We start from the raw sequence: 14,236 nt of genomic DNA, 5'->3' as shown, positions 1-14,236 counted from the left end.
GGTTAAATACACCACCGCTCGGTCCATATAACATCTAAAAGCCGCGTCTGTAACAATTGGTTGTCAGGAGTTGGGATTCGGACCTGGGACTAAATTTGTTAGGCCCAAATTTTGGAACACCAATTGTGTTATAGTAACAATTGGTGTCGGGGAGTGAGATCGACCCGGAGCGCGCTGCACGCGCTCAAAATTATAAAGCGGACGAAATTGTGTTGTTTTATAAAACCCGAATTTTTAGATCGCGCCATGGACAATCAAGGCGATCGGATGTCGGTGGGGGAGATAGACGGGTTAGGGGTAACCCAGGAACCAGGGGAAATGTATGTGGAAGAAAGGGAGGAGGAAAATGGCAATGTGGTTGCGGGAATTTCAGGTGCACAAAATGGCGCTCTAGCGCACGTGATTACAGCGGCGCCACATTTAGCCACGCCCATGGTCGCGGTAGTCGAACCGGAGATGCCAATGGATTTGAACCTTTTTTTTATACAAATGAAGGCCCTTATGGCCCAGAATAGTGAGCAAATGGGGGTAATGGGAAACCAAATGGGGGTAATGAGGAACCAATTGGGGGTAATGGGGAACCGGATGGATGCTCAGGGTGAGCGATTGGAGGACCAAATGGGGGTAATGGGGAACCGGATGGATGCTCAGGGTGAGCGATTGGAGGGCCAAATGAGGGGTACCGGTGAGGGATTAGACAAGAAATTTGAGGGATTAGACAAGAAATTTGAGGGGTTAGACAATGGGATAGAAGGGGTGAAAAATGGGTTAATGGGGTTAGAAAATAGGATGGAGGACAAATTGCGGGAAATAGGGGAACAATCCGCCCGGGAAATCGAACAGATGGGGAACCAGATGGAGGAAATACGACGAGGGGTGAGTGAGGAGGTCTCGGGGCTACGCGAGGAGGTAAAGCGAGGCGAAAAGCGTATCGAGAAAGAGGTGAGAAATAATACGGCAAAGTTACAAGGGGGAATAGAAGATCTGACGGAGGAGGTGGAGCAGCTGACAGAGGGACAAACTAAGTTAGTGGAGCAGGTTCAAAAGAACACGGCGGTACTAGGAGGGTTAAAGGCGACACAAAAAGAAATTAAAAACGAATTAATAGCGACGCAGAGGCAATGTCAGATGGTACGGGAGGAACTGACAATGAGGGTGGAAGAGGTGACAGAAGCAATGGAGACGAAGGACCGGGAGGTAAGGACGCACGTAGAAACGGTCACGGTAGCCTTAGAGGACGAACTTGAGGAGACGCACCGGGAAATAAAAGAGGTTAAACAAAAATTAGAGGAAGTGGGAGAAGAGGTGAGTGAAATTAAGAAGGGACGGACAGAAACTAAGAGAGAAATCCGGGAGGAGGTGATGGAATGTGTACAAGGTCTGTGTTCAAATCATGATGCGGTGCTCACTAACCAAATAAAAAGTTTGCAGGTGGCAGAGAAGGTGCGACGAGGTACGGAGGTGAGTGGCAATGTACATGATGTGAGGGGAGATTCAGTCGGCTTGGGGATTGGTTTGGATCCGGGTGCTCGTGAAAGGCCGTTGGTGAGGTGTGTGACAGGACAGGTGTGCGAAAAAAGGGGTGTGCGAGAATGTCCGACCATGGGGTGTGTGAGGAAAAAGTGCACGCCGAGGAGTGAGTGTGCCGTCAAGAGTGAATTGGTCAAAGCGCGTGTGCGAGGGAGCACAGGGAAGCGCGGTGTGGTGAGTGTTACGGAGGAAGTAACGAAAAAGTGTGCGCGGGAGGACGCGCGAGAAAGGTGTGTAACGGACGGGTGCATGGGGAAAGCGCATGCTGTCAAGAGTAAGGGAGAATGCATGCCTGTGGTGAGTGTTACGGAGGAAGTAACGAAGAAGTGTGCGCGGGAGGATGCGCGAGAAAGGTGTGTAACGGACGGGTGCATGGGGAAAGCGCATGCTGTCAAGAGTAAGGGTGAGTGCGCGACTGAGAGTGGAGGTGAGAGTAGTGAGAGTGAAACGGAGCGTGAGCTGGTTGTGATAGGTGAGCGAGGATGTACACCTGGGATGGAAGGATGCACACCTGGAATGGTAGAGCGTGAGTGGGAATGCACGCTGGAATTGGTAGTGAGACACGTGGTTGGGTGTGCGGGTGAGAGCACACCTGTGATTGTCACAAAGGAGGTGACCGAGAAAGGGGCGCGAAGCGGTGTATTGGTGAGGTGTGCGAGCAACGAATGTGTGCCAAAGTGTTCGGTGGTCAGGTGTGTGACCAAGTCGGTGAGCGGAGTGAGTGTACCGAGGTGTGAAAGAAAAGGTACGAGGAGAATGGGAACGGCTGCATGTATGAGCAAGAAAGAGGTAGCGTATGCATGTAAGCCTGCAGGTGAAGCGTCGACGGTAACCGGGTTAAAGGTTAGGTCGACTTTTAGCCGGATCGGGCCCTCGGTGCGTGCCGGGCTTCGCGTGCCGCGAGAACCAGCGGAGATCCGAGCCACGGCGGGTTCGAAAGGACCGCCGTGCGCGATCCACGCTGGGCCTCGCGTGGAGCGGCCGCGTCCGGGCTCCACAAGGCGGAGCGGGCAGCTCGATAGGAAGGGTCGTCATGGCGACCACTTTCTATTGAGACGTGCCGGCAGGTCGAGATCGGGACATTGGATGGCTCCACGCCGAAGTGGTGCATGGGATCTCGGCCCGGGTAAGCCTCCGTCCCTGCCCCGAATGCGGGACGTATCCAGCCGCTGGCAAAAAAAAAAAAAACGACCCGCGTTCATTGCTCGGCTGTACGAAGCCGGGCTGTAGATGTGAATTGGCGCACCGAGAGGATGTAATAAGTAGACGGGTGATGTGAATTGGCGCACCGAGAGGATGTAATAAGTAGACGGGTGATGGTGATAGTGATAGTAGTGATTTGAAACGAAATTTAGAAAAGTGAATAGAATTGGCAGTAAATGGAAAATTTTTGAATTGTTGGATTTGGACGAGCGAAATTGGTAGTGAGAGACCCCCGATGTGGTGGGATGGCAAATCCACCATCCCTCACAGGTGGGGGCAAATGCGCTATAGATTATGGGGTTTATGGCAGTGAAAACGAGCCAGGGAGGGCTTGGATAATGATAGGGATCTAGCGAAGATGACCTTAGGTAACGATAAGGTTAGTTAGTGACTGATACCTGTAGTGGGGACGCAGGTAGGTTAGTGTGGTTGATAATGACGTGGGAGCGCAATAGTTAAAGGGACGACTGGGAAGCGCAAGTTTCAGAAGGGAGTAGTTAGCTGAGATGATGCTGTGTGTGTGAGAATTGAACAGGTGTGATTGCACAGGTGTGCAACTGAACAGGTGTGTGGAGCAGTGTATGAGGGAGTAGTGGTGATTGCGTGTTGTGTTGACCAAATGGTCCAGGAAGAAAGGAGGGTGCAGGTGGCACCAGGTATGATTGCACAGGTGTGCAACGACAGGTGAATGAAAGACAGGTGTATGGAATAAATGGTATGGAGTATTGGAATGGATGGTCGTGGAGTGAGTATGGTGGAAATTGTGGAGTGGAGTGGATGGTGCGAAGGTGTGAATGGGGGAAGAGTGGACCCCCATCACGGATACCCGGGGCGGGTAGTGTAAGTGTTAGGTAGAGGGTATAGGTAAATTGTAGTTGGATATTGGCATCTGTGGTGCGGGTGACAGAATGGTATGTGGATGGGTGCGTTGGTGTTGTGGAAATGGCTGGGCGTGTAGCCTGTTAGTGTGTGTAGTTGGTTTGGGCACTCCACCACTGTGAGGATGTCGGCCAGGTGAGGCCGCAGGTGGGCTCTGGGAGCCGGTAGTAGTTGTTGTGGATGGGGCCCGAGGATCCGGAGGACGGACCCGGGTAGCCCAGTGCCAGAGGGCACCATGGGGTGACAGAGCCAGGAGAGGGGCTGTCCCCAGGTAGTTAGGTTAGGGTGAGGAGCTAGGTAAGCTCGGGTGGCAACTACAGTGGTGGAGGTGTGCAGGTGGGTAGACCTGTTGGGAGAGGTACACGTCGCAGCCCAGAAATTGTGCTAGAGCACCGGGAGATGAATCGGGGGAGTGAGACCCCAAATTGAGGAGCACCACAGTTTGGCCAATGGGAATTGGTTATTAGAACCCATAGTGTAAGTTGGCCAATGGATTGGCAGGGAAAGACCCCGGGTAGTGTAAAGTGTGTTAAAGTCATTTAGAGGATAGTTAGGATGAAGGATCTCCTCGCACCATCTGCATCCACTCACCTGAGGTGACAGGTACTCCACACCATGCCATGTTTTGATTATTTTTTATGATGCAAATGTTTGGATTGTGAGACGCATCATGACGTGGGTGTGACATTGTGCGTAATTCCATCTCTTCCTCCTTATGAGGATTGATGATGAATTTGGTGATGGCAAATTTTGAAGTAAAGGGATTGTGGGGACGAATTTGGTATAGGGGAAATATGGGGAAGACGTGACAGTAGTGACGAATTTGTAAATGTGTAGATTTTTGTACATATGGGGTGAGAACAAGGGTAGGGTAGGTGACAGGGGGGTGACGTACGGTAGGGACGAGCTTTCTCACTTCGGCCTCCGTACGCATTTCACCTTGCATTGCCTTATTGACGTGTACCCTTGTGACCTTACCCCTCGCTCAATTGTCTTTCTTTTGTCTCCCACATGACCTGTGCGCCATTGGGTGCCGATGGGAGCATGCGTGAGGTGGCCATTGTGCGCCCGAGATTCCCAGAACCAGCATGCATTGCGTTGATGTACCACTTTATGGACCGCTGTTCTGCGGCCAAGTACCACTTGATGGACCCCAGGTTCTGGGGCAGGGCACCTCTGTTGGAAACCGGCCATAGTGGCCAGGGAATCTTGCTTGCGGACCTCGGTAAGGTGGCACCTCTGCCAAACAGATGGACCACCCTTAGTTGGCCCCTGAGGCCCTAAATAAAAATGGACACAAGTTGTGCTTTTTATTATGTCCAAATAGGCCGCATGAAGCCAGAAGACGTCGGGAAGAACATCGGCCCAGCAGAGAAAGAGAAGACCACCACCAGTTCTTTTGTTGTGTTTATTATGAGCCATGGTGACTGCGCACTGGTTGGTGCTTTTGGGTGCTTTGTGGTGTTTGGTGCTTTTGGGTGCTTTGGTGGTACTGGTACTGGTGCATCGATGCAATGCGTGCTGTCTCCTCCCTCCCAACAGGAATTTGTTTTTCTTGTTCCCTAAAAAGAAAAAAAAAAGAAAAACACAGGTCCTGGGTTGCGTTGTAAATAAGAAATCACGTCATTGTAAATAATGCTCCCCACCGTAAATGTATAGTTTGAGAATAATCCCGTAATTCGGTTAGCTGTGGGCTTGAGTCTGTTAGACAGGATGCAATGCAATAGGGGGACATACGTATTTGTGTTTTAAAATTGTCACACTCAGGGTCAGGTTAATTGTAGAGGGAATTACACCTACGTGCCACACTAAGTTAAAGTTTAATAGGTCCGAGGACGGACCTGAAGAAAGGGGGGTGCAGTGTAACGATTTTGAGAAGTGTGTAACGATTTTGGGAAGTGTGTAACGAATTTGAGAAGTGTAACGGTTTTTTGAGAAGTGTAACAATTTTGGAGGAAGTGTAACGAATGTGAAAACGTTACAATGTGAACGTTACAAACGTACGGTACCACCCTGTTAATGTAAATAATGGTCGCAGTCAGCGTCCTAGTTAATTGCATGGAATATACACGCAGGTCACGATATATCTTTTAAATAGTGTATTTCCTTATTCCATGTAGGCTAAGTATGTGTTTTCCCACTAGATTGACTTTGCATTGTATCAAACAAAATAAGCGTAGGCCCTTCCAATTTCCCCAAAACCTCCCTTCCAATTGCCTTCCGCATTTTGGCTGGTTTTCTTCAAACCACCATTGGCCACGAGGTAAGGTTGGGGAAGAAAGGCGTGTCTCCACCTCGTCATAAGAAGCAAGGAGTGAACCAGCCCTAACAGCCAATCAACACCGCGGTGAGTGACCCGGTAGGCGCGCCCTCGGAGTCGGCGGCTTGATTTCGCTGGAGGTGATAAAAGCGACTGCAGGGGACTGCTTTACGAGTCCAGATGAGAGATGACTGGAGAGGAGCAACGAGGCTGCACCAAAGAGAGGCCTTGAGAGATACGCTGGGGGATGACCTGGAAGAGGAGCGCAATCCACCGCAAGCCCTACCTACCTACCTACCTGCCTGCCTGCAATACCCCCCTGTCGTTGGAGAGACGCGCTGAACGGAGGGAGACGGCTCCACCCCAGGAAGAGGAGCAGGTGTGCCGAGCCAGCGCGTGACGGCCGCGGATACGCGACGGAGGTTTTCCCGCCAAAACCGCGAGGGGTGCTGCGGCCTCCGACCTTGCCTTCCTCCACGCGTCCACCTCAGCTATTCCTTCCTGCAATATCCACCGTGTGAGTGTGAACGTCCTGTCCTACTCGTTTGTCTTGGGGATTAAGTAAATGAAATAGAATAAGTTAACAATGCACTGTGTGACTGCTCTTTTCCATCTATTGCTGTAAATAATATTGGTCGCTCTAAAATATTGCTTGTGTGTGTATAATAAATCTGTTCTTCCTCCGTATTCTTCTTCTTCTTTTTCATTCTCTTGCGATCGCTTTAGAGATTTCCCGATTGAATATCCGTGGGGCGATCTGGTCAACGTCGGGTGAAATCGGGTTTTAATCGGGGAGTAACTGTTCGGACGCGGTTAAATACACCACCGCTCGGTCCATATAACATCTAAAAGCCGCGTCTGTAACAATACATTTCATAATAATGGTGATAATAAGCAGAGATATCTACAACAATAGTTGTTTTTTTTTTACCAAACAATTGCTCCATTACCTGCATGACATGGACGATTGTCAGCACTTCTCCTTTAACAAAGGACAGGTCATCACTAGCCGTGCCAGGGTAATTGTATCGAGCCACGCACTGCGTGCCCTGCGGCCAAATCTACCAATGGGCGGGCAGAAAGATAGAAACACAAAATACCAAGACAAAACATAATTTCACATTAGTTCATTCGAAATAATAATGACTTAATCATACATCTTGCTCAATACGACATTCATTTAGTACTAACCAACTAGTGTGCACACAAAGAACGTTTCACAAGAGAACGTAAAATAAAGAAATAAAATTCATAATTTTGTAAATCGCATCCTTACAAAAAGATAACTTTATTGTTCTTGTTGTACAAGTGCAAGTATTGTTCCTCGAAGCCATCCTGCCAACCCCAATAAAATAATTGTTGGTGTAAATACCAATTCATCAAAAAAGAAAAGAAAAAGAAATGCATATTCGAAATAATAATCGTAATAAAAAATGGCTGCCAGACCATGTAATCAATGACATTTAAATCATCAAACTACATTCCTAAATGTTCGTTGGTCATGTGTGTGAAGTTTCATAATCGATCTAGTAAGCCATTCTGGAGAAGATACAATTGCAACAATTATTCTTCAAAAAATATGGCTGCCAGACGATGTGAACAATGAGGTTTAAATTTACAATGTACAGTACCTATAGAAGGTGTACAACCCCTTTCAATATTTTCACCTTTTGTTGCCGTATTAGCCTGTAATTTAAATGCATTAAATCAGACATTTTCCACCTCTATTTACACATCATAATCCACAACTTCCACGTGAAAAACAAATTCTACAAATTTCAGAAACTTAATTAAAAATAGAAAACTAGAATATATTGGTGTGTTATATTTGTGCATTTTTGGAGTAATGCGTGCCTGTCATTTATACCATTGTTTGGAATCACTTGACTAAAGTGCGTGAGTAACGGTGCGGTTCAATTTTTGCACTGAACAACATGAAAACGTGTTCGTGATAACACCCGGATTCCAGCTAGATTGCCTTCCCTCTTCCTCGCCTTTCCCTCCCTCAGTTTCTGGAAACCCTCCATGTTAGCACAGTGCATGTAGTGATGCGTTTCCTATTTTGCGTGTGAATTGTGTCACTGTAATAAACGTAACATTTGCAATCATGACTGTAAAGCGTCCGTGGAGTAGCAAGGTTGATAGTGCGAGCAAAAGACAGAAGGCCATCACTATTGAAGTAATAAAAATGGATGTTTCAGGACGGTATGAAAGTGGTGATCGTACAGGTGATATGAGGACCAGGGTGTATTATGGCTGAAGAACGTTTGCAAACCTGATAATGATTTAATGATTTGCAGGTGAAATCAACTGATAATGATCAGATGACTGTATAGGAATTCTGGAATGCCTTTAAAATAAGGGATGTTCGATGTAATGTTGAGTGTTGGAGGGAAGTCATCCGTTCCTGTATGAATGGTGTATGGGGGAAATTTTGCCCTCAATTTGTTCACAATGTTAAGGGATTCAACGAGAATAATGATGTGTTGAAAAAATGACATAACATCGTCAAAATGGCCAAGACAGACTGCAGGCATTGATGAGGTGGAGGGGCCTATTTGGAGGGTAATGGGTAATGTGGAGGAGGGTAATGTAGACGAGTTGCTGGACTCGAACCAGGAGGAGCTCTCAGATTAAGACCTTCTACTGCTGGAGGAGCCCCAGGTGGATCTTAAACATTATAATTTAAACAAAAGAAACCACTAATAGTAAAAATAGGACAATACGATGAGGATTGACACAGCACTCACCCTACCCTCTGCCTCTTATAATGGGAAATTCGTTTTAATTTACACGCTTTTCATTCACAAAATTTGCTCATCACTTGCTCTCAGGCTGAAGAGGAGGAGCTTAACCTAGGAGGATGATATTGGGGACTTCGCGATCAGCCCGTATTGGGCCCACAGGTTCATGGCACACCATGATCTGTCGGTTCGAGAGTGCACACACATGACATCTCCCAACATGCAACGATGACAACTGATAAGACTATGCACTTCCAGTTCTAAATCAATCAAGCTTTGCCAGGAGCATGAATTTTTTCTTTTTTAATGGGTAAAAAAACATGGGTGCAGTGAATACACGGTCAATACACCGTTAAATATGGTACACCTATCACTTGTTGCTAAACACATTAATGCATTGTAAACCATGATGAAACCACACTAAGATTTTCTAGCATTGGTCTTAAATAAAATAAAGCCATACACAGGGCGTTTAAAAAGAAAAAAGTGGACTATTTGAACGTTTTATTGTCGGGACATTATAAAAGGTAGCACGTTCAGTGATACATTGATGGATACACCATGCCATTTTCAAATCACTAATTTTATTGTTTGCAATTCACATTTTCAATGTGTGCTCCCACATCTGTTCAAATAGGCTTTTTCCTGACTCAGAAATTCTCCACAACTTGTCTGCAAGTGACTGGAGTGGTAGCCCGACGGTAGTGCTCCACCTCCTGCTTCAGGACAACCAGGGTTTGAGGTTTGTTTGATGATTCAGGACATAAACATGACCTTTGGCAACACCCAAAAAAAAAAAATGCAATGTATTCAAATCCGTGCTGTGGGGAGCAAACTCATGCGCTGTGCGGCCAAGCTGATGACACAATTTCCAAACATCTAGTGGAGCAACTTGACACCATCCTGCATGAACTATGAAAGTCTGAGTTGGTTTGGAGATAGTAGTTGAGTGAAATCAGTGTCGAATCGGCATAAGATCTTGCGGTACTGCTCAATGTTGACCGTCAACGTCTTACCATTGGCATCATCGAACCAATACAGTCCCAGCATATCCCATATGGCATTCAATGCACCGAAGCAAGTGGACTGGGGGCCCTTGAGAGACATCTCAGACACCTCCTCAGGAGGCTCGGCACCCCAGATGTTGTGAATGTTGACAGCCCCATTCAAATGGAAGTGTGCTCCATCATAAAATTGCATCTGACAATGTCTGTAGAGCCCCAATCAAAGTGAAAGTCGATTTGAAACTTGCACCACTATTGAAAATTTGGTGAAAATACGATTTAAAACAAAACTTAAAAAGAAAATACGCCAGCAAAAAACAAAATTGTCGGGCATCACACACGCAAGCGTGCAACTTAAGGTGAAAAATCGTCGAAATGCAGATGACATTGCAAAAAACAATTATCGGACATCAATTTAAAAAAATGAAATCGTCAACATATCTTATTCCCTATAGAGAGTATTTGACAATGAGCCTTGTTTGAACTTTTTCCCAATGAGCCTTGTTTGAACTTTTTCCATTGAGCAGTTTGGGAGAGAGGTTTAACGTTTTTCCAAGATGACATCCGTAATACGTGACCGATGACGTCATAATTTTGAATTAAAAAATTCTACAGACAAAGGTGCTCCTATGGTAAAATTCCGTGTCAATCGCACCAACAGTTGCTGAAAAAATGAATTTTTAAAATGCAGACATACGCCATACGTACGCACCCAATGCTTCACCCTGCTTTCGCATCGTGAGCGCAGAGTAAAAAAAAGGTTTATTTATGTTACTATACAGACTGCCACAACTGTGTACGTACACAACATGACCAAAAGTATGTGGACACTCGAACATCAAACATCATATTCCAAAATCATGGTCAATAATATAGAGTTGGTCACCCCTTTACTGCAATAACAGCCTACACTATTCTGGGAAGGCTTTTCACGAGATGTTGGAACATTGCTACAGAGATTTGCTTCCATTCAGCCACAAGATCATTAGTGAGATCGTGCACTGATGTTCAGCGATACGGCCTGGCTCCCAGTCGGCTTTCCAATAAATCCCAAAGGTGTTTGATGGGGTTGAGGTCAGGCCTCTGTGCAGGCCAGTCAAGTTGTTACACACCGATCTCGATAAACCATTTCTGTATGGACCTCACTTTGTGCACGGGGCCATTGTCATGCTGAAACAGGAAAGGGCCTTCCCCAAACTGTTGCCACAAAGTTGGAAGCACACAATCATCTAGAATGTCATTGTATGCTGTAGCGTTAAGATTTCCCTTCACTGGAACTAAGGGGCATAGCCCGAACTACAGACTTGGCATTTAATATGGAATATTTTTTTTGTGGGGGTGAACTTACTTTTCAAGATGTCTTAGAACCAAAAGTTCATTGGAATTATGTTGAAATTATTCTAGATTTTGTTAATGTGACCTGTAAAAGAAACAAAAACCACATTTGACATTTCGAAACAAATAAATTGGTCCTTGAAAGTGATGTAAACTGATATCGAACTCAATTCATGGACAGTACTGTGTTAAACTTCTGTACGTTTTCCAGAAGTATCTCTTTATTTTGCACATTAGCCAAAAATTCTTTAAACAAAAACAAAAGTTAAATTACGACTGGGATTACGGACAGTAAAATTACAGTTCAGTACTTCATGTAACCCTCACGAGCATTCAGGAGAGCACGTACACGTTGAGGCATGCTGTTCACGAGATTTGCCAAGGTTTGGACAGGAATCGCTTGCCATGCAGTGACAATAGCCTGCTGCAATTCACGCACAGAGGTCGGCTGCTGGTCCAAGTGGTCGATTTGACGCGTTAATTCTGCCCACAAGTTCTCTATCGGATTCATATCCGGGGACATGGCAGGCCACTCCATATGCTCTACACCACGGTCAGCAAGAAAGTGTTGGATCATGCGAGCACGATGAGGCCGTGCATTGTCATCTTGGAAGATAAAGTTTCCTCGAAAGGCTGCACGAGCAAATGGAAGCAATGTTTCTTCCAGAATGGCCCTGTACTTGCTGGTTCAGGTTTCCATTCAGAACAACCAGGTCAGTTTTGCCCCCTGCATGAAAAGCAGCCCAAACGGTCAACCCACCACCTCCAGTTTGGACTCTTGGCACTATACAATCTTTGTCGGCTTCATGCACTTGTCTGCGCACTCGGACGCGGCCATCTTGACGATAGACCAGAAATCTAGACTCGTCACTGAAGGTCACGTGATTCCAGTGTCCTGGCTGCCATTGATGGTGCTCTCTGGCCCACTGCAATCGGCGCTGGCGGTGTTGTCTGGTCAGGCGTGGCTTTCTCAGGGGACGCCTGGCACGATAGCCTGCTTGAACCAGTCGTTGGTTGACTAGCCTTCTGGATACTGGCACATTTGTCAGTTGCTGCCACTCAGCGGTTTTGCTGACTTGGTACGGCCATTGCGGACTAACCGGTGCAGCTGGCGATCATCCTTCCTTGTGGTTCTGCGGGGACGTCCTGGCCTCGGTATTGGAGTAGGGACACCCCTCCGAGCATTTCATTTCAGGATCTTTGACACCTGACCTTGAGTGATGCCATACTGCCGAGCAATAGCACGCCGTTTCATGCCGTAATTTCGTAAAGCCACCACTCCATGACAAACAGCATTGTCGAGTTGACGGACCATCTCCAGAGGTAGCGGCAATAACTTTTGGAGACGTGCAGCAGTTGTTTTCCACTAATACAGAACGCAACAACCCTTGTATGCCCGACTGTGAAGCCAATCATCAAATGCACATGTCCATACATTTTGCCACGCCACCTGTGATATAATCCTGTTGTTGACTTCTTGCTGCGACAGACAATCAGTGACATGGTTCTTTTAACAAATAAATCACCGAAGGGTAAAATAAACTCACCAGATTGATATACTGAGTTAAGAAAGTAAACCCAAGTCAAGAAAAAAAAAATATTCCATATTAAATTCCATGTCTATGAAAAACAGCCCCAGACCATTATTCCTCCTCCACCAAACTTTACAGTTGGCACTATGCATTCGTGCAGGTAGCGTTCTCCTGACATCTACCAAACCCAGATTCATCCGTCGGACTGCCAGATGGTGAAGCGTGATTCATCACTCCAGAGAATGCATTTCCACTGCTCCAGAGTCCAATGGTGGCGAGATTCACACCACTCCAGCTGACGCTTGGCATTGCGCATGGTGATCTTGGGTTTGTGTGCGGCTGCTCGGTCATGGAAACCCATTTCATGAAGATTCCGACGAACAGTTGTTGGGCTGACGTTGCTTCCAGAGGCAGTTTGGAACTCGGTATTGAGTGTTGCAACTGAGGACAGATGATTTTCACGCGCTAAGCGCTTCAGCACTTGGCGGTCCCGTTCTGTGAGCTTGTGTGGCTTACCACTTCATGGCCGAGCTGTTGTTGCTCCCAGACGTTTCCACTTCACAATAACAGCACTTAGAGTTGACCGGGGCAGCTCTAGCATGGCAGAAATTTGATGAACTGACTTGTTGGAAAGGTGGCATCCTACGACGGTGCCACATTGAAAGTCACACTGAGCTCTTTACTACGGCCCATTCTACTGACAATGTTTATCTATGGAGATTTAATGGCTGTGTGCTTGATTATAAATGCCTGTCAGCCATGGGTGTGGCTGAAACAGCCAAATCCACTAATAAGAAGGGGTGTCCGCATAGTTTTGGTGATGTAGTGTACCTTCTTTGGAGTTGTAGCAGTCGATCAAGACCTATCAAGTAAAGTTATAATATATCAAGACAATTTTTGATCACAACTTTCCCAGAGCTTGCGGTTTATAAATGTATTTATATCTTGTACTCTGCATTTCTGTCACCCTGATCGCAAAATGGAACACTCGGGGTGTTATGGAGGATTTTAAGTGCAGAGACTTGAAAAACATTGTATTTATTTTCTAATGCAAGTGCACAAACAAATGCTTTCCCTCTCCCATCCCCCCACACCCCAATCGACACCAGGAAACAGCATATATTTTTTGAAAACAAATAAAGCACTTTTTACCTTCGCAAAAGCGGAAGGTTATGTTTTGATCGCTGTGTATTTATTTGTATGTCTGTGTGTGTGTGTGTGTGTATGTTATTCGCATAACTCAAAAAGTATTCAACCGAATTGCATGAAATTTGGTGGGATGATTGGTTATTATACGGGACACATTTGATTAGATTTTGGGAGCAATCGGGTCAAAGGTCAAGGTCAAGGTCACGAAAAGGTCAAAATCGTATTTTAGTACAGTACAGAACAGTAGCTGCGGCGAAGGTATGCGCTCTACCGAGTGCCCGTTCTAGTTTGCAAATATCATCGTCTCTAAGATTAGGACTGCATTTGTGACGACGTCATCTGTGGTCTTATCTGAAAACAAAGATAACTGGAACTACACCCTCCCCCCCAACCCCCCCACCAAAAAGGATGCCATTGATCCATCAAATTGTCCATTTCATCAAGATTAAAATTGACGATCTTGATCAAAGCTCAGGTTAATATGATGAAAAGTGACGATTTTTAAATGAAAATTAATTTTAGAAGTTTCACCTTGAGTTGATCTTTGACCTTTGGATCTCAAAAATAGTTGGTTTGCCAATTCAGTGAGGCACGATGCAA

The 14,236-nt window shown here is 46.1% G+C and overlaps 1 protein-coding gene across 1 annotated transcript in view; it reads right to left on the bottom strand.

Moving 5' to 3' along the window:
* CSK (C-terminal Src kinase) overlaps positions 1-14,236 on the bottom strand; it is a 112,034-nt gene that overhangs the window by 48,176 nt on the left and 49,622 nt on the right. The window contains exon 3 of the mRNA XM_068108651.2: positions 6,823-6,933. Coding sequence (XP_067964752.1) covers positions 6,823-6,933 — 111 coding nt within the window. The remainder of the gene's footprint in view (positions 1-6,822; positions 6,934-14,236) is intronic.

This window comes from Myxine glutinosa, unplaced genomic scaffold (genome assembly GCF_964187855.1).
Source record: "Myxine glutinosa unplaced genomic scaffold, kmMyxGlut1.1 SCAFFOLD_406, whole genome shotgun sequence".
In the NCBI taxonomy this organism is placed as follows: domain Eukaryota; kingdom Metazoa; phylum Chordata; class Myxini; order Myxiniformes; family Myxinidae; genus Myxine; species Myxine glutinosa.
The sequence above is the reverse complement of the archived record's forward strand: the minus strand, read 5'-3'. Positions and strand labels throughout refer to the sequence as shown.